A 25229-nucleotide genomic window follows, 5' to 3' on the forward strand; every position below is an offset into this window, starting at 1 on the left:
CTTTAATAATCCCCAGGGGGAAATTGCTTCCCTTACAGAGACTCCAGTGCAAAAATATTAAGAATTATGGGAAAAATAAAATAAAAATAAAATAAGAATAAATGACTAAAACAAATATACAATTTTAATGCAAAGTATATACAATATACACACACAATATAATATATACATATATACGGTTATCAGAGTCCAGTAAGTCTACTGACGAAAATTGTGGGGACTCATTTTGTTGATTTGAATTGTTTATTCAAAAGGCAAGTATGAGGAAAGCTAGGAGTATCTGTTCAGACGGTACCCATCCTCTTAGCTCTGAGTATGTCTGGCTACCATCTGGTGTGTGCTTATGTGCCCCTAGGATGAAAAAGAACAGGTACAGATATTCATTCATCCCCACTTCCATTAGGGAACTGAACCTGGTTGAACGATGATGGTGATGGTGATGATGATGACGATGAGTTTAATATTGATATATATTGTTGTTGTTGTTAATGTTGATGTTGGGAACCTATGTGGTTGACACTTTACCTGGAATTGCCTTCTGTTGCACTATTGTTTTTGTTTTGTTTTATTTTTAGATATATATATATCTAAAAATAAAACAAAACAAAACAAAAACAATAGTGCATATGTATATTGAGGCTGTGATCTGTTGTATGTATGTGTGTTGGAATGTATTGTTTTTTATGTCTTTTATACACCTAGACTGCAACCAAATTGCTCAAGTTGGGACAAATAAACTATACTTGACTTGACTGAGGGTGTCAGACTCTCTGAGGGAGGAGTTTAAAAAAACTGAAAAAAAATATATGTTATAAATATTACAAATAGTGCACATAAATAAATGAATATTGGTGGACTGGATGCTTAGAGAGAGTGTGTACATGAATATATGATATACTGTGTACTAGTGGAACTGGAGCGTACAAGCTCCGTCCAGCGGTTACGTCCCGGTAGACAAACCGAGCGCCCCTCTCCTCTGGTACGTAGAGCGCTTGCGTGAATGTTTTTGAAGGCCCGTGACTAGCCAATGTGCTAATCCAACATTCGGGACGTTAGAAAGATTTTCACAATAAATAACCTTCTGGGAGCTATTTTTATCGCTTTTTACGACACCTATCTCTGGGTATGTATATATGAACGCTTCCCTTTTTATTCCGAACTCACATTGAGCCCTCAAAAAATAGTTTAAGGTAACATTAGCTGTGGCTAATGTTAGCTTAGCCTTATGTAGTTGTGCCGGGTAGGGTAGCGTGCATAATGCTAGCTGTAGCTAAAAAGCTAAACTGCTAGTTTTTTGGGGGGTAACTTCAACTGGGGTTGCGTTATTTTGCTAAAACATACGGTGCCAAGTTATAATAACTCAAAATGTGAGGCTTATTGAAAACTGGTTGGCGAATGTTACTACTTACTAACGTTAGCGTCACAGATGGACAGCACAAGTCTTAAATGGATGTCATACTTGTAACGTGTGCCAAACTAACGACTCAGCATGGCAGTGTTTTTATTAGTCTCACAAGAAACTAGCTGTACCTACATCTGTGTGAAACGTACAATTGACATTGTTTTGCGGTCTTAATGCAAGTGTGAGTTTTAACACATGTATGATTGAATGCTAATGGGTATCACTGTTTCTTTATCAGGTTGGTCTGATTCACACCCAGAATGTCCTTCCCCCCTCACTTAAACCGGCCTCTGTTGCCGCCTCCTGGGATGCCCCCTCAGTTTGCTGGCTTCACCTCAGGTAAGAAACCACCTGTCCCAACATAAACGTCTGTGACAGCCTCTCTCTCTTTATCTACTTTAGTGTTGAGCACAGTGTTAAACTAGGGCTGGGCGATATAGACCAAAAGTCATATCCCGATATATTTAGGCTGAATATCGATAAACAATATCGCACTGACAGCTCTTCCAATCTAGAAAGCACTTGTGTCCTAATGGACTCGAACTTAACCCACAGCACTTACTCTTGCTATGTTTCATTGTAGAATTGTAGAATATATATCACAATACTTTTATCGCAAAATGAAAGCAAATGTTCAGTCAAAGACAAATATGACATGTCACAAGTAGTTTTTTTGAAACTGTTTATTTAAGTGAACATAAATACTGTATACAACAGGAATACCTTTTTTTAAAAATCAAAGCTCCATAAAGTGTTAATTTAAATAAAAAAAAATCTTAAATTTAAAAAGCATATGAAATAAAATAGGCCAATCTTTTTCTGAAATACATATATTTATATGAGAAAAAAATAACAAACATTACAAAATAACTAAATATGTCAAACCCTAGTAAGGGCAGCATTTATATATAAAGAAAGAACAAAATTAAACTATATCGTCTATGTTATGGATATATCGCCCAGCCCAATCTTAAACATACTATTCCTTAAAGTAAAACTAACCAGCAGCTTTCAGCCTCTTCAATTATAGAGACACCTACAGTGTTGGAAGGTAAAATAATATTGATTGCAGTATTTTATCCCAGATTGCTTTATTTTTACTTGACAAACATTTCCTTTGGTTATTGCAGGAACTCCCATGATCCCAGTTCACGTCGGCATCATGACCCCCACCTCTGCAGTAATGATGCCCTCGGCACAAGTGATCAGTAAACCTCCAATCCATAAAAAGGAAGTGCTGCGAGTCAAAGACAACGATAGCAGCGGCCCCACTACCACAGTATTTGTGGGGAACATATCAGAGAAAGCCTCAGACATGTTGATCAGACAGCTGCTTGCGGTAAGGAACAGGAAACAATTTACAAATACTTGTGCTTATGTCACAAAGTTATGGAATATTTATGTGATTCAAGAAAGCTGTTGTCCAGGAATGCAAATTAAAAATAGTGTACTTGTACCTGAGTTGTGAACTCTTCTCCCCTTGCTTGTGATCATGTTATAGAAATGTGGAATTGTTCTGAGCTGGAAGAGAGTCCAAGGAGCCTCTGGCAAGCTTCAAGGTAATTTATAATACATGTCAACCTTTGTTATGTCAGTAGATTTTCATTCATGGCTAACTAAAAAAAATAAGTTCTGAATTCACAACACAATTAATGTAAAACCAACCAGAAATGACTCAATTGATTTGTATGTGTTATCCCACTTAACCAAAGATTACCGTAGTCTATTTACCCTTCTATATCTGTTGCAGCCTTTGGGTTTTGCGAGTACAAGGAGCCAGAGTCCACATTGCGAGCACTGCGACTGCTTCATGATCTGCAGATCGGAGACAAAAATCTGTTGGTGAAGGTGGATGCCAAGACTAAAGCTCAGCTGGACGAGTGGAAGGCCAAAAAAAAGGCTGCTAATGGGGTAAAATTATGGTGATGAGTTTGATCAGTGTGCCTGTATTCATTGCCTCAGGAATCGATGTAACCTCATTCCAGATGAATCGCTACCAACATCTCAGATTCATTAGGTTAAGATTATTAATTGCAGTGACACTGAACTAGGGTGTTTTTGTGTACTGGCAGAACAAGAAGTCTGAAGATGGAGGAGATGACGAGGAAGAGGTTCTAGACGAGGAGACAAAGAAGAAGGATCAGATTGTCAAAGGTGCTATCGATGGATTGATGCGGGAATATGCTGCCGAACTCAATGCGCCTTCACAGGATGAAGATTCTCAGCGACGAAAGAGAAAAAAGGAGAAAAAAGAAGAGGTATATCAACTTTCATTATCCACTCTCTGACTTTTAATGGTCTTCTCTTGAAACTTGACATTTTTTTCATTGTCGTTTCTTTTTCTGCAGGATGACATTAACACTATTGATATGGAGGAGGACAAGAGAGACCTGATTTCCAGAGAAATTAGTAAATTTCGAGACACTCACAAGGTAAAGTGGCTCCTTTGATCTTGTAGTTGACATTTCAGGTTTTGGACAGCTGCTGCTCACATAGTTCACTCCTAGAGCTTGCACATTTAGTCGACACATTCACCAAGCTTTTCTTGATCTCAGTAACATGCATACTACGCTACAAATTGGCAGCCCTTAAAATTTATACTACCAACGATACTAATTTGCCCCATTTTATATATGAAATGTTTCATGTTCAATATTTAAACACCACAAGTAGGCAGACAGCTAGTATTTTTGTCACCTTTCTCTGGCCTTATTTGACACCTGTGACCAACGTAGTAAAACTATAGGTGTGATTATTATAGATCCATTCTTCATTCATCACACAAATGCATGGAGACGATGTAAAGTTACTTAAAAGCTAATCTATTCATTAAACCCCACCATTATGATAGTGATCATATGGTGACTAAAGCAAGATGAATCTCAGAGCTTTGGAAAAAGTTACGAGGATAGGATGTAAGTATCAGCCTTTATTTACTATATACATATACTGGGCGTCCCCCTCTTGAGGACTTGCATAGGGGCAACTGTACTGCACCTTTATGTGTTGGTCAAGGCTTTTCATGCTCTTTATTCAGCCAACCATTAGATAATACAAAACTTCCTCCCGACCTATCGACCCCTGTTTCGTGACATTATTGGAGGTGCCCCCCTGAATGCTTGAGTCGGTGAACCTGTGCGAGTCCTCTGTAAATGATGGTCTGTCTTAATTGTGTTCATGTTGAAGCACACGGACTCATGTCAATAACCACTGCAGTGACTTTGGCTGTAGCTTTTATTATGCTAGTGTGGGGGGGCGCCCTCTCCACAGCAGAACGCTGATCTGAAGACTGACGAGGTACGTGCCCTCTGTGTGTGTTTCTGTGTGACTTCTTTCCTCCCTCTTCTGTCTCCGTCAGTGTCTTACTCTCTCTGGAGTATTTTTGTTTTCTGCAAGATAAATCAGTGAGTTCATTTATCTATTTAAAAAGTATACACGTTGAAAATCAAGTATACAGAGTCTGGTTTTTCTACTTCATTTAAGAAAAAAACATGTTTTACCAAATAGGTTAAAAGCTCCAAACCCCAATAAGTTTCAAGATGTTTTTTTGCTACATTGTACTGAATTTGGCCACTTTTAACAATATGTAATACTTGCAACTTTATGGAAGTAGCACAGTCATGGTTAAAAGTAGGGCTTAAATGTATTTTGTGCAACACACGTATAATGCCACAAATCATTTAAAAAATGCAATTTGAATACCTCTAGATTTTTTTATTTTACAAAAATTGGAAAAAGCAATCTTTATATGATACTGCCCACAATTGTTAACAACATTGGGGAAGAAATGGTACTCCATATATGATACATATACAAGTATTTATTAAGCAAGCCCTGGTAGAGCGTCCACAGAGGTAAGTAAAAAGACGCAGAACAGATGCAAAATTGAACATGTGATGGCACCCAAGGAATAAGTAATAACAGTTATACTAACCTGAAAAAGTATTAGAATTATTTTTTTATGTCTCCTCTTCTTTCTTGTGTTGTACATCTCTTTCTTTTGAGTTGCATTACACCCAAGGCTTTAAAATGAGTCTGCATATTGTTGAAGACCTGCTGACGGCTTGTGGCAGCTTATGACTGATGTAAATGAGCAATTTAGATAAAGTGTAGTTAATTTTACTTTTCACTCCCTGTAATTTACTCTGTATAGTAAGTGCCCTAAAAGTAATGGAAATACAAGCTTAGTATTCTTTATATTCATTCTGTGTCAGATAAGCCTTGTGTGTAATGCCCTAAAGACATAATTGGGATGCGTGTGTGTGTGCGTATGTTTGTAACGAGTCTTGAAGAGCTGCTGAAGACTCCTGCAGGGGTAAGACTGCTTCTACAATTTCATTTATCTGTGCAGAAATAACTGATGTTCATTTCTTGATTTTCGAATGCCATGTAACCATTGAAGTAAAGGTTGTTTGATGATTATGCTTGAGCAAGACAGAATCCCATAACGTTTTTCCCTTGTATACCGTGTGACCTGCTTTCCTCCCAGGCCTAACTTAAAAGGCTTGTAGGGGCAGCGAAGGGCTGAATCCATAGTTCAACACCTGTAAGTCACAAACAACTAGTTCAACAAACGACTGACGCCTGTGTTCTGTTTTTGTTTTCCTTGTTCTGAGAGGAGGACTCTTAAGGAGAGAAAAAGCATTGTGTCTTTTGCAGCGCCTTTTTCTCATTATGAATGCCTCAAGTTGAACATGTTCCACGGATCTTTTGGCCATTAAAAGTGGTTTCCAGTTACCTTCTTGCTAAACTGTAGTTTATGCTGCATGTTTGAAGCAGCAAGTACATCGTACTGCTTTAAAAGAATGATGGAGCTGTCTCTCTATGAGGGAGAGCTTTATGATCCTTCCAAGTTTTCCCCAGTTAGGGTTCCAGCTTCTCTTACAAGCTTTGCACTCATTAGTATAGGGCATGTTCCCGTATGAGACCTTTCAAAGTCTGGAAACCACTTGCACAGTAGAAAATTGACTGCAAAGACTCACCGGATCCCGCGTGGCAACGGCTGAACCTGTCTGTGTTTTGCTCTGCAGAAACTAGAAGAAGAGAAGGACAAGAGGGAGAAGGAGCGGCTGGAGTTTGAGCGGGAGCGGAGGGAGCGGGAAAAGGAGCGAGAGCGGGAAAGAGAGCGGCGGGACCGCGAGAGGGAGAAGGAGCGAGAGAGGGAACGGGAGAGGGAAAGGGAGCGAGAACGGGAGAGAGACCGAGACAAAGATCGAGACCGCAGGACCAGAGAGCGAGAGCGTGAAAGAGACTGGGAGAGGGAAAGAAGCCGTGAAAGGAGCCCCGAACGCAGCCGATCCAGGTGAAGGAGGAAAACCTCACGTCACAGATTTCACTCAAGCACATTAGAACTGGGAGATAAACTGAAGAACAAAATATATATTGCAACAAACGGCTGACTAAGTTTGGATTGTGATAACTTATCTATCTGCAGCAAGTTTTAAGTTATTTACATTGCATTTGCCTGCAGCATGGAAAGTATATAGGGCCCTTAGTTTAAGCTTCCTATATGCTGTGCAATAACGGCGATATTGCAGGTTCATGGCATGTCACACTGTGCAAGATGGGTCTAATTATATCTTAGTTGCAGCAGCCTCTATGTCAGTGGCCGTGCAATGAATCTCAGCACTGGAAAGAAAATCTGCAAACTGAGCCATCTGCACTGCTCTAGGTTATGAAAATGAGGTAAAATACAAGCTTTGGCCATGTGCTGGCACTGTCAGTATTTTGATTAAATTTCATAGGACAAATGGGGTATAGAGGTTTAAAAATGTACGCTTAATAAAACAGTCCATTGCTGACAATAGCTTTTACACACCCACACAGGTGTTTTCACCATCTTTTATCAACATCTTAATGACTTGAAATTAGCACTGATGTGTATTGGCTCCAATCGAGATCTCAGGTGAACCTATTTTAACCTTTTTTTTATTTTTATTTTTGCAGGGAGGTGAGTCGAGACCGAGACAGAGAAAAGAAACGAGACCAAGAGGATGAAGAGGAGGCGTATGAGCGCAGGAAGCTGGAGAGGAAACTCCGAGACAAGGAAGCAGCCTATCAGGAGGTAGGGAAGACGGGGAGATCAGAAAATCCTAAGCATCTATCGTAAAATATCAAGTGCATTACTATTTAGCTTAATGTGATAAAACAGAATTTTAATTGGTTGTGGCTTACTCATTACTGTTGTGATGACAGCGTCTAAAAAACTGGGAGCTCAGGGAGAGGAAGAAGGCGCGGGATTACGCCAAGGAGGCCGAGAGGGAAGACGAGCGCCGAAGAGAAATGGTGAGAGCATATTGAAAAGCCACTGATGTTCATAGTTGTCTTTCTTTTTACTCGGTATACACATTGTCCTCATTTAACAAGCCAAAATATAACCTAGTTTTATCTTGAACTTAGCAAATGTTATTAATAACTGTTAAATACTCTACAGAATGTATTTGTGTTTAAAATTACAGCTTGGACATGGCTTTCCTTGAGGGATACATTTCAGTTTATTTAATTAAAAACATTATTAAATGTGCATATGGATGTGCTGCCAGGATGAAGATTTGTACGTCATTTTTGGGTTCATATTCATTGTGTTCATTCGTAATTTAATAGGACAGACAATAAAAATTGTGAGCAAAAATATATATTTTCCTGAAGCAATAGCGTGGTGCTGTGTGTCTTCAGGTGAAAGAGGGCAAACGGTTGAAAGAGTTTCTTGAAGACTATGATGATGACAGAGATGACCCCAAATACTACAGGTGAGCAACATTATATAAGCATGCAACAACATAAAAAATGCTGCAGTGCTGTTTTTACTTAGATAGGTATTATCCACCTAAATAATACCTTAATAAAGCCCTTTGTAAATGGGATTTGCATTAGATATTCAGCCTTTAAATACCTTAAAATACCTAATCATTTTAATACCTTAAATTTGCAGTTGTGTGATGCTCAGAATCTACTTAATTTAAACAGTGTTAGAAATGCTGTGAATTTTAAGCTAAACATATGAAGCCAAGACCTTTAGGCTTTCATTTCATTGTTCTGCATGACAGATCTGAACCACCAAACCATGTAAAAACAGAGTAAAAAGTCACAGCAGATGCTGTGTGACCCAGATCTGACTTGTAGTAGCAGATGCAATACTGCAGCTATGGCCATTGTTCTGAAGGCTGTTATTTTTGGTTTGACCCCTAGGGGCAGTGCGCTGCAGAAGCGTCTCAGAGACCGAGAGAAGGAGATGGAGGCGGACGAGCGTGACAGGAAGAGAGAGAAGGAGGAGCTGGAGGAGATCAGACAGAGGCTGCTAGACGAGGGACATCCAAACCCAGACGCAGAGCTGCGCAGGGTATGTGTATCTACAATAATAATGTGTGTGTGTTTTTCTGTATATCTGTAGTGAGCGGACATGCTGTCTGTTGTCTTTGTGAAGGTCACTTGATCATCCGAGTCTCTCTGCATCTCTGCACATCTGTGGTGTCCAGCTTTCATTGTCTGTTGACCTTCTTTTCTGTAAAACACTGATTGGGTGTTAATCATTCTGCATATCTGCCTCTTATTGGTCCAGATGGAGGAGGAAGAGGAGGAGCGTCTGAGACAGCCTCCCATCATCCAAGAGCCGGAGCCCGAGGAGGAACGGGAACGCCACAGGGGCTCACGAGACCACCGGGAACGCCGACACGAACAGGAAAGAGTAGAACCCCGCACACGGCCCGCCCACTCAGACGACGAGGTGGAGGAGGGCGAGGAAGAAGATTTTGATAACGACGAAGATAACCCTGATGTAAAACCGTGCTTGAAGCCCACAATGCGGCCCATCACAGCAGCACCCTCGGTGTCATCGGCCAGTGGCAACGCGTCTCCCAACACACCTGGGGACGAGTCACCCTGCGGCATCATCATCCCCCACGAGAACTCGCCCCCTGAGGCGCTGCCACAGGAGGAACACCGGCCGAAGATCGGCCTCAGCCTCAAACTGGGTGAGTCGAAAAACCCCTTACAGAGGGAGCAAAAACTTTAAGTTTAAGTTAGTAAATAGACAGAAAATGTAATCTGCAGTATCAATGGAATCACTTTTTTGAGTCTTTTCCAAATTGTCACTCATTCATCTCCTTAAATGTGAGTATTTGCTGATCTGTATCTGTTCTATATCCTTGTAAATATGTTTGATGTTTGAAATACACTGCAGTGGGTATTTGTCACTCTTTTCTGACATTTTATAGACCAAATGAATAATTGATTAATGGAGAAAAAAATGGCAGATTAATCAATAATATTAATGATGTTGCAGCCCCACTCGCAGGACATTTATTGAGAATTCCTGTTAGTGGTTACTTTGTATGCAGCCGGGGTATGCTTACACAGCCATGTGATCCTCTGTTTAAAAGGAAAATGTGAAGTTAAACTACCATCATGTTGGGCAGATTTTCCTACAAAACACATGTAGCAATTCTGTTAAATCAGTATTAAATGTATAGTTGTAGATTGAAGCTTCTTTTTTAACAGTCTGAGTGTTCAACAACTTAAAAAAAGGAGAAGTCTAAGAGACGTGGTTCATGTTTCTTTTTTCAGTTCAAGTTCTTTATGTATCATATATAGAACAATTTCAAGGAAGCAGTCAATGAAAATCTTAAGTCTCCAAATATGTCAGACAAAAGATCGCACAAGTAAAAACATATGAATTAAATCTAACTCTATATGAGTAGTTAATGTTATGAATAGGATTTAGATTGTAATTACTTTTATAAATGTTTATTCTTTAACTGATGTATTGCACAAAACCACACTCAAGATGATTATTCAAAAGCTTTAATCCAATTTGAATTCTAACGTCATAATAATAATAAAAAAGCCAAACAGAATACATTTTTAATAAAAGAAATGGATACACTGCAAATACAAAGAATTTTATTATTTATGATAAGAAACATATTTTACTGGTAGAACTGTGTTTATTCACACAAAAAACACTCCGTAATAATTGGCAGTCAGTCAATGGCAGCTGGGTTAACCCCATTATATCCACAAATACAAGATGTTAACACTTTACTTTGACACTAACACATAGTTGTCCATGCTGGCGTGCAACTGGCAGGCTGTGACGTTATTTCTCCTACTCCCTTTCCCCTGTGGCACTCGCCTGTTGAGTAACCACAAATGGATGATATTGAATTACAAACGATCGTCCAACCCTATTTACGTCCATTAATACTTATTTCCTTTACCGAAAGTGATGTGGAACATCAAGGGAAACTGAATAGATTTGCGAGGATTCAGTCACTGCAGCTGTGTAAATTAAAGTGAACTGTATGATGCTGAAGCTCCTCGTCCCCCCCCAGGTGCCTCGGGGAGCCCCAGTCAGCCTAACGCAGGTAAGAGGAAGAAGCTGCCGGTGGACAGCGTCTTCGACAAGTTCGACGACGAAGAGACAGACGAACAGCCTCGCAAGAGGAAGCTGGTGCCCCTGGATTATGACGACGACAAGAGCCTCGGGGTGGACGGGGCCGGGCTCTCCAGCATAAAAGGAGCCAACACGGAGGAGAAACGCAAACACATCAAGACCCTGATAGAAAAGATTCCCACAGCAAAGCCTGAGCTGTTCTCCTACCCACTGGACTGGTCTATGGTCGACACGGTGAGGAGAGAACTATGTTTCAATGAACTTAAAAGCAGAAAAGTATGAAACTGGTCTTTAGGAAAAGCTGCACTGTGATAAAGTTTAATAAATTCCATTAGTGTATTCAAAGCCTGGCACTATGACCTCTGAGTTATTACATTTTATACAAAACCAGTTGCAGCAGCAGTCAGTAGATGGCTTATTCACTTCTGCCTCTTGATTTTCTCATTTACATTCTGTAAGTCATTCAGAACGAAAGCAGATATTCTCTCCTCTTCAGTGGTAGAATGTAACTAAGAACATTTACTCAAGTACCGTATTACACAATGCAACAATAGTATTTGCTATATATAAACCAATCTGAGTGAGGATATTCTACATAACCGGTACTTTTAATTTTAATACTTTAAGTACATTTTGATGCTGATACTGTGTACTTTTACTTAAGTAAGTTTTGAATGCATGACCTTTTCTAGTAGTTGAAGTAATTCTGCAGTGTGGTATTGGTACGTTGACTTAAGGGATCTGAATACTTTTTCCACCACTGCTCCTGTTCTTAAACCAAACCTGTGTCTTCTTCTCTTGACCTGTTCAGACGTTAATGGAACGACGCGTTCGGCCCTGGATTAATAAAAAGATTATTGAGTACATTGGAGAAGAGGAAGCGACATTAGTGGACTTTGTCTGCTCCAAGGTATTGATCATGTGGCGTCTGTACAGTTGACTTCACTCACACTTTGAAGGGAAAGTGAAACATGAAATGATTCTGATGTTTTTCTGTGTTTCCCAGGTGATGGCTCACAGTATGCCACAGAGTATCTTAGATGATGTTGCTATGGTGAGTAATGTAATGGATGAGTGAGCCCCTCTCTGTTTGCTGCTTTTATTTTCATGTTGATGTTTTTCTGGTATTTTTAACATGGAAATGTTCTCTTTTTTATGTTATAGTAATGAAAAGCTAAAATATGTGGGTGTTCACCTAACTCTAGACAAAGTATAGCATGTGTCATAGTGTAGAAATAACAGAAAAGTCATACATAAAAGATGTGTAATTTTACTTTTTCATTTACTGCCATAAATTTGCATCATTGCCAGTATGAATAGTATTGCAGTTTATTCATCATGCCCTTGTTTTGTAAAGATATTTTCTGTGCAGAAAATAACATGTAAAAGAACAGGATTGTATATTTATCACTGAATATGCATCAAAGATAGAGCTGAAATGATGATGATGCACAATTAATTGGTTAGTTGGGAAACAGAAATTTAATTAGCAACTATTTTGATAATCAGCCTTTTTTTCAAGCAAAAATCTAAAACATTTGGTGATTAGAGTTTCTTAAATGTGAGAATTGCAGCTTTCCTTTGTCATGTGACTGTTAACTGAATATTTAGGGTTTTTGGCAGTCCATCAAACAGAACCTTTATTACGTGAAATTAGGAAATCATAATGGGAAAATGTTGATGTTCTGTTGATTTTACAGGAAAATACTCAACAGATTAATTGATGATGGACATGCAGTCATGGAAAAAATTGTTAGACCATTGTTTTCTTCTACTTTTTGTTCATTTTAATGCCTGGTACAACTAAAGGTGCATTTGTTTTGACAAATATAATGATAACAACAAAAATAATATAAGAGTTTAATTTAAGAGCTGATATCTAGACATTTTCCATGGTTGTCCTGACAATAACCAAAATCATCAAGAAAACCATGGAAAATGACTAGATATCAGCTCTTATGAGCTAATTTTGTTGTTACCATTATATTTGTCCAAAGAAATGTACCTTTAGTTGTACCAGGCATTAAAATGAACAGTAAACTGAAGAAAACAAGGGTGGTCTCATAATTTTTTCCATGACTGTAAGTGACATTTGCAGCCGTATACAAAACTTAAGGAAACTGACAATGGAGCCATTCAATTGATGGATAATGGATACATTATTAAGAAAAAGAAAATAAGAAAAATTTGAAACTTAGAGAACTACTATTCTCTTTATACTTATTATACATACATATAAGAGATTTAACAAAGGCCCCACTCACCTTTTATGTGCAAGTCATATAAATGTGCCTTTGTCTCCTGCTTCAGGTCCTTGATGAAGAGGCTGAGGTGTTCATCGTGAAGATGTGGAGGTTACTCATTTACGAAACTGAAGCTAAGAAGATTGGACTGGTGAAATAAGCAAAACAACCACTGAATGAAGATCAACTGTTTTTTTTGTTTCGTTTTTCTTTTCATACATTGTGTATAATAGTGTAGCGCAATTATGTCATCCCAAACCGAGCGACATGTCCGTACCTGTACAGACAGTAACTGCAGATTCTGCCCATTTCTCACACTTGCACCAGTTGTTCAGGTCATGTAGTTTGTTTTTTCCCTCCTCTCTGTTTGCAGGTGCTGACTGTGTCGGTGTGCTTTCGTGTAAATAATACAGTACCTCATTATCTGACTATAATGAAATAATTCTGAGAGGAAACTGCTGACAGGCACTCAGGACCATTGTTGCGTTGCCAGATAAGGTCTCTTGGTCCTATAATTTTATTTCTATACATGCCAACACACTTTGTGGGAAGACTTGTCTGCAGGATTGTCATGAGCAATCTTTTTTTTTCTCTAATGTGTGAAATCTGGCTTGCAGTTGAATGTGGGTCAGTTAAATGGACTTTAGAATATGCATAACTACAACAAGGATGTGAATCTTTTTTACAGGGTTATTTATTCAGGGTTTTGAACACAATTCCAATTTCTAGGAAACAGATTTTTTTTTCACTCTTCATTTTTCCTTATCACATTCCTGATAAATGTGTTGGCATGTTCTTGTCCACAGACCATCTCATAAAGTACAAATTGGTCATTTGAAATGTGTCAACTGACAAGACCCGCATCTCGGGTGGCAACATCCCTGCAGCTGTAAAAGCACATACACACACTCATCATAACCACTATAGGAAAATGAGCTGAGAACGGGAAAAACATGATTTAAAGTTGTGAAGATGCTCTCCATTTGTTTTTGTATTGGTGAACATTTGAATAAAATTGATTTTTTTTAAATAACAGTTTGTGAACCACCAGTCGATTTTTCTCACTACCTGCCATTAGTTTATTTCACAATTACATTTTTAATTAACTTAATACATTTTTAATGTAAAATTAAGTTGACCCAAAAGTAAGAGAGCTAATTAATGTAAAGAAAACACTCTTTACAGCAGCAGTACAGCTGTCATTACACAGCCATTTATAGTGTCCATATCACAAATCCAAGATGTACCTGTAAAAGGTGCTGACTTTTTTTTTTGTATACAATATTTGGAAATTCCCAAATGAAATTTTGACCACATAACACTTCTTTATGAGCTTAAAATGCATACTATACTGCAGGGCCGGTTGTAGGCATGCACATGCATATATGAGGGGGCAGGCAGAAATGTTAAGGGGGCATCATGCGTACACATCTTGCTCCAGCTGGGGGTGGGCGATATGGCCCTAAAAGAATGTGACAATGTTTCAGGGTATTTTTGCAAAAATATTCTTGACAATATTAAAATATAATAAAAACTAGGACTGCAAGCAATACTGAACGGCCCTCGCGGTACACGCATGTCGGGGCATGCTGCTGTCGGGGTGTGTGCGTTACAGTGGCCAGTCTACACCACCCCTATGAATTTCATTGCCTTAAGATTTATAGTGTGGCCACGGTACCAAATATAAAATTAGACTGCCACCAGAGCGCCACCTAGGGGCCGATCAATAAAACCTTCAGGAGGGCATTGACAATAATTGTACCAAGTTTTGTATAATAATGCAGAAACTATCCCTTTAATGCTCATACAGTGTCTGAAGGAGGACTCTTAACTGATATGTATAAGTTAGAAGAGGCAGGGAGCAATGGTGGAAAGTAACTATGTACATATACTGAAGTACTGGACTTAAAGTACATTTTGAGGCACTTTTATGTACATTTTATGTAACTTTATACTTTCTACTCCACTACATTTTGAGGCAAATATTGTACTTTTACTCCTCTACATTTAGCTGACAGCTTGAATTACTTTTCAGGTCAAGATTTAAAATGAAAAACATGATGCATTTAAAATTATTACCCATTTTTATAAATTAAACCACTTAAAAGTTTATTAGGTAGTTAAAATGAGCGGAGTGGAGTCATTTCACAGTGTGGTATTAGCACTTTTACTGAAGTAAAGGATCTGAACACTTCTTCCACCACTGTCTTTTTTACTTCTTTACTTTCTTTTTTTTTTTTTACTTTTTTCGACATTTTTTGTTTTGACATTTTTTTTAATTTAATTTTAATTTTTACTTTAATTTTTTTAAACTATTTTTTGTGCGCTACTGCGCATGCGCGGGGTTTCCCGCTACTGCGCATGCGCCGTATTTTTTCGCTACTGCGCATGCGTGGGGTTTTTTCGCTACTGCGCATGCGCCGGATTTTTTTCGCTACTGCGCATGCGTGGGGTTTTTTCGCTACTGCGCATGCGCCGGATTTTTTCGCTACTGCGCATGCGCCGGATTTTTTCGCTACTGCGCATGCGTGGTGTTTTTTCGCTACTGCGCATGCGCCGTATTTTTCCCGCTACTGCGCATGCGCCGGATTTTTCCGCTACTGCGCATGCGTGGGGTTTTTTCGCTACTGCGCATGCGCCGTATTTTTCCCGCTACTGCGCATGCGCCGGATTTTTCCGCTACTGCGCATGCGTGGAGTTTTTTCGCTACTGCGCATGCGCCGGATTTTTCCCGCTACTGCGCATGCGCCGGATTTTTCCGCTACTGCGCATGCGCGGGGTTTTTTCGCTACTGCGCATGCGCCGGATTTTTCCCCGCTACTGCGCATGCGCCGGATGTTTTTCGCTACTGCGCATGCGCGGGGGGTCCGCTACTGCGCATGCGCAGAAAATACAAATTAAATTAAAAATTAAATAAATTTATAAAAATTAAATAATAAAATAAAAAAAGTTTAAAAAAAAAGTCAAAATTAAAAAAGTAAAAAAAAATCCAGAAAAGTAAAAAAAAAAAGAAAGTAAAGAAGTAAAAAAGACAGTGGTGGAAGAAGATCCTTTACTTCAGTAAAAGTACTAATACCACACTGTGATATGACTCCACTACGCTCATTTTAACTACCTAATAAACTTTTAAGTGGTTTAATTTAAAAAAATGGGTAATAATTTTAAATGTATCATGTTTTTAATTTTAAATCTTGACCTGAAAAGTAATTCAAGCTGTCAGCTAAATGTAGAGGAGTAAAAAGTATGAAGTTACATAAAATGTACATAAAAGTACCTCAAAATTGTACTTTAAGTCCAGTACTTGAGTAAATGTACATAGTTACTTTCCACCATTGCTACCTGCCTCTTCTAATTTATACATATCGGTTAAGAGTCCTCAGACAGGATTAAAGGGATAGTTTCTGCATTATTATACAAAACTTGGTACAATTATTGTCAATGCCCTCCTGAGGATAACCCTTGAAGGTTTTATTGATCAGCCCCTAGGTGGCACTGTGGTGGCAGTCTAATTTCATATTTGGCACTGTGCCCAGACCATAAGACTTAAGGCAATGAAATTCATTATCATTATCATGTTTTTTTTAAATCTTTTTATCTATGTTATTTACTTTATTTGTACCCAGAGGTAGATTTTGTTTGCAGTATTGAGTCCTCACACACAAACACACACACACACACACACACAAAAGAGGCACATATCACACATCATTCAACTTAAGACAGTGGGAGTTAAGAAATGGCAAGTTAAATAAAAAAAATAAAAAAAATAAAAAATTATTAAAAGTTCTTACTGGTCAAGACTAAACTTATATTGACGTGAACTAAAATACGAATAGCAAAAAAAAAGAAGACAGAAAAATAAACAAAATAAAACAAAACTTGTTTAGGCTGTAAAAACGTAGAAGAAGTAACGTGTGAAAATGTCTTAGCATTGTGGCAATTAAAATAAGAAAAAACTGTTACCCTAATTACATCAGGAGTGGTTTCACTATACTATTTTTATTTTCATGAAAGATCTCACTATTATATTTCATAACAATTTAATAAAAAGATGTTGTATGCCAGTAGAGTTTGATTTAAAAAAAACCCCCATGTATAGTGTGTTGAAAATTTCACACATTACTTCTCTGACGACTGAATTAATTCACATGAAACTTATCATTTGGATATCATTATTTTGGGTACTCTACATGCTAATTACAAAACATTCAAGGTAAGGCCTAGTGCCATTTCATTCAATCTACTCACATCAGTGGACAAAGACACATTGAGATCAAAACTTCCAGAACTTTATTGATGCCATGTGAGCTAAACAAGAGCAGGTCTTGCCAGTAAAAATCCTTTAACTGGAAGAGAAACAGCACATAAAGTCACCACTGACCGGTGTTGAGACAGATGAGCCTATGTGTTTATTTCCCCTTTAAATCAATCTCATCCAGTGACCTGCCAGAGATGAAACGCCACGGAAACTAAAAACACTAGGCTCTTAAGCAAGAGGTAAGTGAAGGCCACTGCTTGTTGTTGTTTTAGAGTTATTTATTCAAATCGGTGTACTTAAAAATAGAAACTATACTGATGTTTGAATTGTAATTTAACTTTCCTTCAATGTCTGCATAAGAAGACAGCTTTTTGTGAGCATCTTCTGAAGCAAACTTGCTAAAGAACAAACCGGGACGTTTGCCAATAAACTATTAACGCCAGTTAATGTTTGCAATGTGAAAGTTAACATCTGTTGGACTGAGTGACTGCAGCCAGGTCTGTCCACATATCTGCCTTGATGTTATTCTTTCCCCCAACAGCCTTGCTGTGAGGAACGACTCTAATCCTCGGCTTTGGCCTCCATCTCCTCTGCGTCGTCGTCTCCGTCCACCTCGGCGTTCTCTCGCTCTAGCCTCTCCAGCTGCCGGGCGAGCTCTGTCTCATCCGTGTCTGTCACCACCTTAGGCTGAAGGGGGACATAGTTGACCGTTTAGTTATTTGTAAACAATGAAAACATTATAAAATGTAGGGACAGGTAAAAAATGAAAAATTCTGTAATTTATTTTGACACATTCTCGAGGAAAAAAAGGTGAATATTTTGAGAAAAATCAAGCGTTAAAAATTCTTCAAAAAGTGACAAAATGAAATAATAAAAGTTAGAATTGCCAGTAAGTCATAATATGAGATACGAAGAATAGAAGATAGAAAACTAGTCAAATTTAAAACGACTACCCTTGTTTCTTCTATTTTTGTTGTTTTTTTGTGGTTACTTGCCAATTTTGTTGGACATTTGTGATTTAATCGATTCATTTTTGATCTATGAACGTGTAACTTGAATAATATCGCAAAAGTTGCTCAAGATGCCAATTTTTTCTTTCCAATATATCAAAAACAAAAACAGGGAATGTGCTTTAGAAAATAATTGTTAAATGTAATTTCTAAATACTCAGGAAAGACTTAAGTGCAATTCTTGAGTAAATAAATGTAGTCATATTCCACCACAGCTTAACACGAACATTTAAAAAAATATTTAATTTAAGGAAACTATAAAACCAACAATAGGGGACCGGCTTTGTACAAGGGAACTGAAGTGACTCACCTCCATCTGGATGTTGAAGACGCCTCTCTTCTCCTCGATCTTCTCCTTGATAGCAGCCATGGCCTGGTTGAGGACAGACAGGCCCTCTGTGCGCTCCAGAGTGGTCGTTGTCATGACGTAGCGAGGAGGAGCGATCAGGTTGATCTGCCAGAAAAGAACACCGGGATTGTCTTAACAGTGAATCACAAGCACTCATACCAACAGCTCTTATCCCAAAAATACCACTAAAGCAGCAAATAACTGGTGATTTCTTTCAGTGTAAACAGCACATAAAAAGGACCAAATGTCAACATTCAGCTTCAGTATACAAACATGTGGCTGAGAGAGATGTTACCTTGATGGGCATGGCCTCCGTGGAGCAGCCAAGTCCGGCCCTCAGAGCTTCCTTCACGGCATCGATGCCCTCATACCCGTAGCACGCCACCTCGATGTCTGCAGGAGGGCGATGATAAAGATTAACAGGAATCATGGTTCTAAGACGCATCTTCACCATGTTACTTCCTTTTCAAATCCAACTGAGAGGCTTTTATTTTTGGGTTACAAAGTCTAGAAAGTTTCCAAGCTAGCTCTGGAATTTCTGCACTATTTCAAAATAAAATACACAAAAAAGCATTATCTGTCACAGGTACAGAACATTTGCCAGAATGCCATCAAATAGGAACTCATTATCCTTAACCGCTTATCTGCCAATCCCAGCTGACATTGGGAGAGAGGTGGGGTACATCCTGGACAGGTCGTCAGACTACCGCAGGGCAGACACATAGATCAGGGTTTTCCATTAATTACCTAGACTCTGGCGGCCCGCCAGCTCTACTCTGTCTCGCCAGACTCTCATGTGCTGCGCTAACGTCACATTTTATTTTATTTACACTATTCATAATATAAAGTTGTTTTGCGTTGTCGTTGCTCAGTGCCTGTAGCCAGTCAGTCAGTGAAAACCCAGACAGAGATGTCCTCCTCCGAGACATGCGCACTCTTACGTGCGCACTGAAGTTACCGAGCTGCCCACCCCACTTCGCCGCTTCACACTGCTGCATACACCATTCGGTAGCTGCGGGCTAACATTAGCTAACAAAGTTGTTTTAATCACACTAAACTGTGACTTACTGTTTTGAATAACTTCCTGTCGCTAAACACATGCAGCTTTCAAAATAAGAGCACAGCGTGCTAACAGAATCGACCACAGAATTAACAAGAAGACTGTCAAAATAAGATGCCTTCCTTTAAAATAATTCTTAAAATATGCAATACATCACTGATGATGTGTCTAGGTTGCACCAGGAGGTATATAATAAACCAGTGTACATCACAGTGTATATGGTGGAATAGTGGCATTAGAATGTGTGAGAGGCACCAAATTTGGGCTTTTGTGGGGGGAAAATCAGCAATTAACAGCAATTAAAAATGACACAGTAGGATAACAAAGATTCTCCAGACTATGAAAAATGTTATGTGAGGCGTTTGCTCTCATTTAGCTCTCAAAGTGCAAGAGATTGATGCATTTTACTTATAAAATGCTCCCCTACCCCCCCAGATGGTTCGGTCCAACCAGCGTATGAATCCTATTTACTGTGAAACATTTATTTTAAAACAGGTTATACTATGTAAACCCATAGTTCTCACACAGCCCACATTGTCAACATGGCAACAGCCTGAGCAGATAAGCTATATATTTCTACTTTATTCCCATTATTTCACAAAAAATCCCCCAAATGTTCTGTTAAATCTCAAGGAAAGTTTCCACCTTGAATATTCCTTAAACCTGGCAGCCCTGGACATGATACAGCTCGAATAAAAAGAAAGGTATATTAGAGTTTATTGTTACCCGCTCTGATTTTGACAGCCTGTGGAGTGAGTCGCCTGTTGATGTTATCGATTAGCACGTTCCTCTCTTCTTCTGTTAAGTCCAGTCCGTCCAGAATGGAAGGATCTCTGGTGGGGGGAAGGTATTCACCATGTTTTTAACTCGTTTAGTTAAACATAGGGGACATTTTCGTGTCGAACCTTGTAGCACCCTATAATGTAACAATTTCCCGATAATGTAATAACGCCTGAAAATGTAATAAAATTTGTACTTAACTCGATCGAAAATGTAATAAAACCCAATAATGTAATAACTTCACCAAAAATGTAATAAAATAAATTAACATATCAAAAGCATCATTTTTATAACGAAAATAGTGACTGGATAATGGAAAATCCGATATAAACATGTTACTGACATTACCAGCAGATAGCGTTTATTGTGTCACATCAATAAAACAGGATTTATATCTTTAAACTTAAAAACTACATACAACTTCAGAAACCCTGCTTAAAACCCAAAAAAGGGAGGTTGAAAAATAATAATAATGTCAGTTGTCATCAAGTTTTGTCATTTTGATGCTGACATTTTTACTTAAACTTTATTTATACAAGTAAATCTCACAATATACTACAAGTATGACAGTATGTCAGCTGACCACTATGTCACTTGACAAAGAGTAAGATGTCAATTTGACATCGAAAGTGATATAATAACCAAATATCAATCAGGATATTTTATTACATTATTGGTGAAGTTATTACATTATTGGGTTTTATTACATTTTCAATCGAGTTAAGGGCGAATTTGATCACATTTTCTGGTGTTATTACATTATCGGGAAATTATTACATTATAGGGTGCTACAAGCCTGAAACGAGAACTTACGATACAGCCTGTTTGAAGACATCGTAGGCTCCGTATCCTGGCCGCTTGTATTTCTCATCGAACACCCAGGCGGTGCGCTGGTACAAGCTCTCTAGCTGCTCGTCCTTACTGTATTCCAGCACCTCTGCAACGTGTCGGAGGATGCTGTACACCTGCAGACACAAAGGTCACATTTACAAAAGCTGCTTCTTCTTCTTCCCAACTTTGTTTATTGCTTTTCTCAACAAAAATGGACACAACACGCAAGACCATACAGATGACAAAACTGAATATAGTTAAAGAGAAGCAATTTTGTGACACAATATATGCATACATTGGAGGGTAATCAGGAGCAATATGTATTTAAAAAAAATAGCAGTAAGAAAGTAGAGTAAAAAATTAAGAAAATAAAGAGAGTAAAAAACAACAACACACATGCAACACCATTCAGTAGTAAAAAAAAACAGGATAAAAACTAAAATACATATACAGTCATGGAAAAAATATTGGAACACCCTTTTTCTTAAATTTCTTGTCCATTTTAATGCCTGGTACAACTACAGATACATTTGTTTGGACAAATATAACAAGAAAATTAGCTCATATGAGTTTATTTTAAGAGCTGATATCTAGCCATTTTCCATGGTGTTCTTGATAATAACCAAAATCATTATCAAGAAAACCATGGAAAATTTCTAGATATCAGCTCTCTTATGAGCTATTTTTGTTGTTATCATTATATTTGTCCAAACAGATGTTGCTTTAGTTGTACCAGGCATAAAAGTGAAGAAAACAAGGGTGGTCTAATAATTTTTCCATGACTGTATATTAAATCAGTCCGGAATATCAACAAAGCTTAGTTTCTCAACCAACTGAAAAAAAGGCCCCCAAAGTTTCCCAAATTTGTTTGAAGACCCTTGTAAAGAAACACATTTACTAAAACAACAGACAGTTCAGAAAGAGATCAACAAAAAGAAAAGCAAGAGGGTATGATGTGTTTGTTATTTATGTATGAAATATTCATTTTTATAACAGTGCTGAACACAAATGATGCTGGCAGCCATTTCAATAATGAGTTATTATTCATAAGGAACACGCAAATTAAAAAACAGAAAAAAGCATTTTGTTACATTTCAGTTCAACTTACAGTTTTAGATTTGGTGAATTTATCTTCACACTTGATGGCCTCCTCTGGTGAAACTCTTCTTTTTGATAAATCAATGTATCCTAAAAGACAAAACAGAACAGATGCTGTGAAAATTTTTTTTCATGGCATAAAATTCTGACATATTCTCACAGTACTGAATCTGAACAGACATCAGTCTCCAGAAAGGAGACTAAAGTGTGAATAGTTTCCGAGAAGATCAAAGTTTTCCACAACAGAAAGAAATTATGACAATTTTTTTTTTCAGTTTCATTTTATGCATTAAACGTTTGGTACATTTGGTCTGTTCCACCTACTTATTCGGCACTAGCAGCCAAAATGTTTGCTGTCCTACAAGCAGGCCTGGATCCACAACTAAAACATGCCACGATGACCTTCATTCTAGTGGTTAGCACTCACCCTTCTCTTTGTCTACTCGGATGACGACCACACACTCGTTGCGTCCTATGCGGATGAGCTTGTTGATGGAGCGGATACGTCGACGTGACAGCTCACTCAGAAGGATCATGCCCTCGATGTTGTTGTACTCCAAGAGGCTGACGTAGGCGCCCATCTCGGCGATGGACCGCACGTTCACCATCACAACATCCTCCACCTCTGGGAACCGGTGCTGGTAAAATCTACAGCTGAGCCCCGGCATCGCTGTGGGAACAGAAACAAAGAGAGACCATGTGGGTGAAATATTTGCAGCAGGCACCGTGGTCACAAATCCTCCTAAAAATGGACAGGCCTCCAGTTTTACATTTCATAAAACATATTTCTCTTACACAGTAGTTTAATGTCAGTACTTTGGATTAATGATTCTGTTAATGTTTATAACGTTTGAAAATAAAACAAACCCTGATAATACCATCATTGTTTGGACCTGAACACTTTTACCTTTTTTCCCAAAAAGCTTGTGTTACCAACTGGACATGTGGCAGTTGAAAAATATGGGGCATTTACCAGTAGGCAGGGTTTAACAAGAAAATGTTGCATCGTGGGAAATGTAGGTCTTAACTACAAAAAACTAAAATTCAGGATATTTCAGTCTGTTGCTTTCATTTTGACCAGGAATTCTGACCACACTTTATAAATAAGCAATACAAAATTGCTGAGCGCCCCTTTAAATAGTTTTCATCACATTTGATGATGAGGATGATATCTGGAGCAGTTGTTCCCATCCTCAGGTTTGGGGAGATCCAAAGGGTCCTGACAGGTTCCAAGATCATTGACAAAAGACTTCAAGACGAAACATTTTGTTAGCCAAAATGTATTGACTTTTTCTGTTGTCATTTTTTTCTAATTCACATGGAATACCTCATTATTTTACCCTGAAAGCTAAAAAAAGTCCCTTTAAAAATAATTTTCAATGGTTTAAAAGAGCCATAATTAGTGACCGAGTACATACTGATTTTTTTAAAGAGGCACAACAAGTCAAAATGCTTGGGAACCACACACCTACAGGCAATAGAAAATAAACAATGCATCGACAAAATGGTGAATTCCCTGATAAATAAAAGCACGTTTACTGGTTGTCAGCTGTTGAGTCTGATACTAAAATAACACTGTTCTGGATGTTAATGATGAATAAAAGAGCATGTGGAGTCGGTCATTAACTAATTGTCAACAGACTTAAATGCACTGATACAAGATCAGTTCAGATCAAGGTTAGAAGGAAGGATTTCTTGCATCTAGAGTCGTACATTTTCCTTGGAGATTTTAAAGCATCATTATGTGATTTAAAAAAAATGATTCTTGTAAATGTAATTCCTTGTTTCTTGTCCTTCGATCTCTCTTGGGAGATCTTAAACTCAACAAGTATTTTAATAAAGCTTAAGTAAATACAATTAATCTGGCCTCTTAAATATTTAAGATCAATTTTAGTTTCCAGCTTTAAAGAAGAATTAAAATAATATTTATGTCCATTATTCTCATATTGGACATACACATTATTTTAATTCTTAACTTAAAGTTGTGATGTTGATATACTGCATTGTGCTATACTCAGCGGTGTTTCTAATATTTAGTAAAACCATAATATTATAAATAGGATGGACGAATATTAGAAACACCCTCCCATATTTAATGAATAGTCTAAAACCATATGAATGACACATCTGTTTCTGGACGTTTCTTTCACACTTTACCAGGTCAAATAGTCGAGTTTTAGCTGGAAATTAGTCCCAAATACCCACAGGGAGATGAAGCGGGATAAAATGAACTGGCAGCGCAGACACGGGCAGTTTTATTTCACATTTTTGTCTGTGAATGGGATGATGCAATGCAGACAAACGAAAAGCCTCACTGAGTCATTTAAAGCTGACATTAACTGAAATGAGACAAAAGGGCGCTTAAAATGATTGTAACAGTGTAACAGCGACTGCAGCTGGTAACAGCAATAAAGTAAAATATAACTAGACGAGTGTTTAAGCCCAAGACATAACTATTACTATAAAATCCGTTAGCTTCGCTGCTAATAACCCGGTTCACTTCTCACATGCGGCACATGTACCGCTGCTGTCCAGGCTACCAGCTAGCTAGCCAGCTAGCAGCTCCGCCTGTTCATCACTTCGCCAACAAAAAACAATCTTTATCAATAAAAACTCACCTGTGTCATGTGGTTACAGAACGATACACTTGAATGTTCTGCACTGGAAGTGTTTAAATGTCCGATTATATTTCCTTCGGGGGATTTTTTTAAATGGACAACTCGGGCCCGCTAGCTCACAATCATGGGTGTGCTAACTTCTCGACCCGGAAAAGATCGTCACACTCGCGCATGCGCACAATGCGTTTA

The 25229-nt window shown here is 38.3% G+C and overlaps 2 protein-coding genes across 2 annotated transcripts; one reads left to right on the forward strand and one right to left on the reverse strand.

Moving 5' to 3' along the window:
- The first annotated feature begins 989 nt into the window (after positions 1-989).
- Positions 990-14071, forward strand: rbm25b (RNA binding motif protein 25b). Its single transcript, XM_059356207.1, has 17 exons — positions 990-1123; positions 1641-1741; positions 2533-2741; positions 2904-2961; positions 3153-3313; positions 3475-3660; positions 3751-3834; positions 6433-6704; positions 7349-7466; positions 7598-7687; positions 8078-8151; positions 8591-8741; positions 8961-9372; positions 10732-11027; positions 11605-11703; positions 11800-11847; positions 13104-14071. Exons 2-17 carry the CDS (start codon positions 1663-1665, stop codon positions 13194-13196), a joined length of 2430 nt encoding a protein of 809 aa, XP_059212190.1. The 5' UTR covers positions 990-1123; positions 1641-1662; the 3' UTR covers positions 13197-14071.
- Positions 14072-17303: 3232 nt separating this feature from the next.
- On the reverse strand, positions 17304-25203 carry eif2s1b (eukaryotic translation initiation factor 2, subunit 1 alpha b). Its single transcript, XM_059356610.1, has 8 exons — positions 25041-25203; positions 22850-23092; positions 22433-22512; positions 21307-21458; positions 20440-20546; positions 18949-19046; positions 18615-18758; positions 17304-17981 (listed from the first exon to the last, which is right to left on the reverse strand). Exons 2-8 carry the CDS (start codon positions 23088-23090, stop codon positions 17856-17858), a joined length of 948 nt encoding a protein of 315 aa, XP_059212593.1. The 5' UTR covers positions 23091-23092; positions 25041-25203; the 3' UTR covers positions 17304-17855.
- Positions 25204-25229: the final 26 nt, after the last annotated feature.

The sequence above is a fragment of the Centropristis striata genome, chromosome 18 (assembly GCF_030273125.1).
Source record: "Centropristis striata isolate RG_2023a ecotype Rhode Island chromosome 18, C.striata_1.0, whole genome shotgun sequence".
Lineage (NCBI taxonomy): Eukaryota > Metazoa > Chordata > Actinopteri > Perciformes > Serranidae > Centropristis > Centropristis striata.

Excerpts from the sequence above, each read along its gene's own strand:
- eif2s1b (XM_059356610.1), bottom strand. The coding sequence starts at position 23,090 with ATGCCGGGGCTCAGCTGTAGATTTTACCAGCACCGGTTCCCAGAGGTG. Across the intron at positions 21,459-22,432 it reads AATTCACCAAATCTAAAACT|GTGTACAGCATCCTCCGACA; the intron begins GTAAGTTGAACT and ends TTGTGTCTGCAG. Across the intron at positions 17,982-18,614 it reads TCTTCAACATCCAGATGGAG|CCTAAGGTGGTGACAGACAC; the intron begins GTGAGTCACTTC and ends GTCCCCCTTCAG.
- rbm25b (XM_059356207.1), top strand. The coding sequence starts at position 1,663 with ATGTCCTTCCCCCCTCACTTAAACCGGCCTCTGTTGCCGCCTCCTGGG. Across the intron at positions 2,962-3,152 it reads AGCCTCTGGCAAGCTTCAAG|CCTTTGGGTTTTGCGAGTAC; the intron begins GTAATTTATAAT and ends TATCTGTTGCAG. Across the intron at positions 6,705-7,348 it reads CCCGAACGCAGCCGATCCAG|GGAGGTGAGTCGAGACCGAG; the intron begins GTGAAGGAGGAA and ends TTATTTTTGCAG.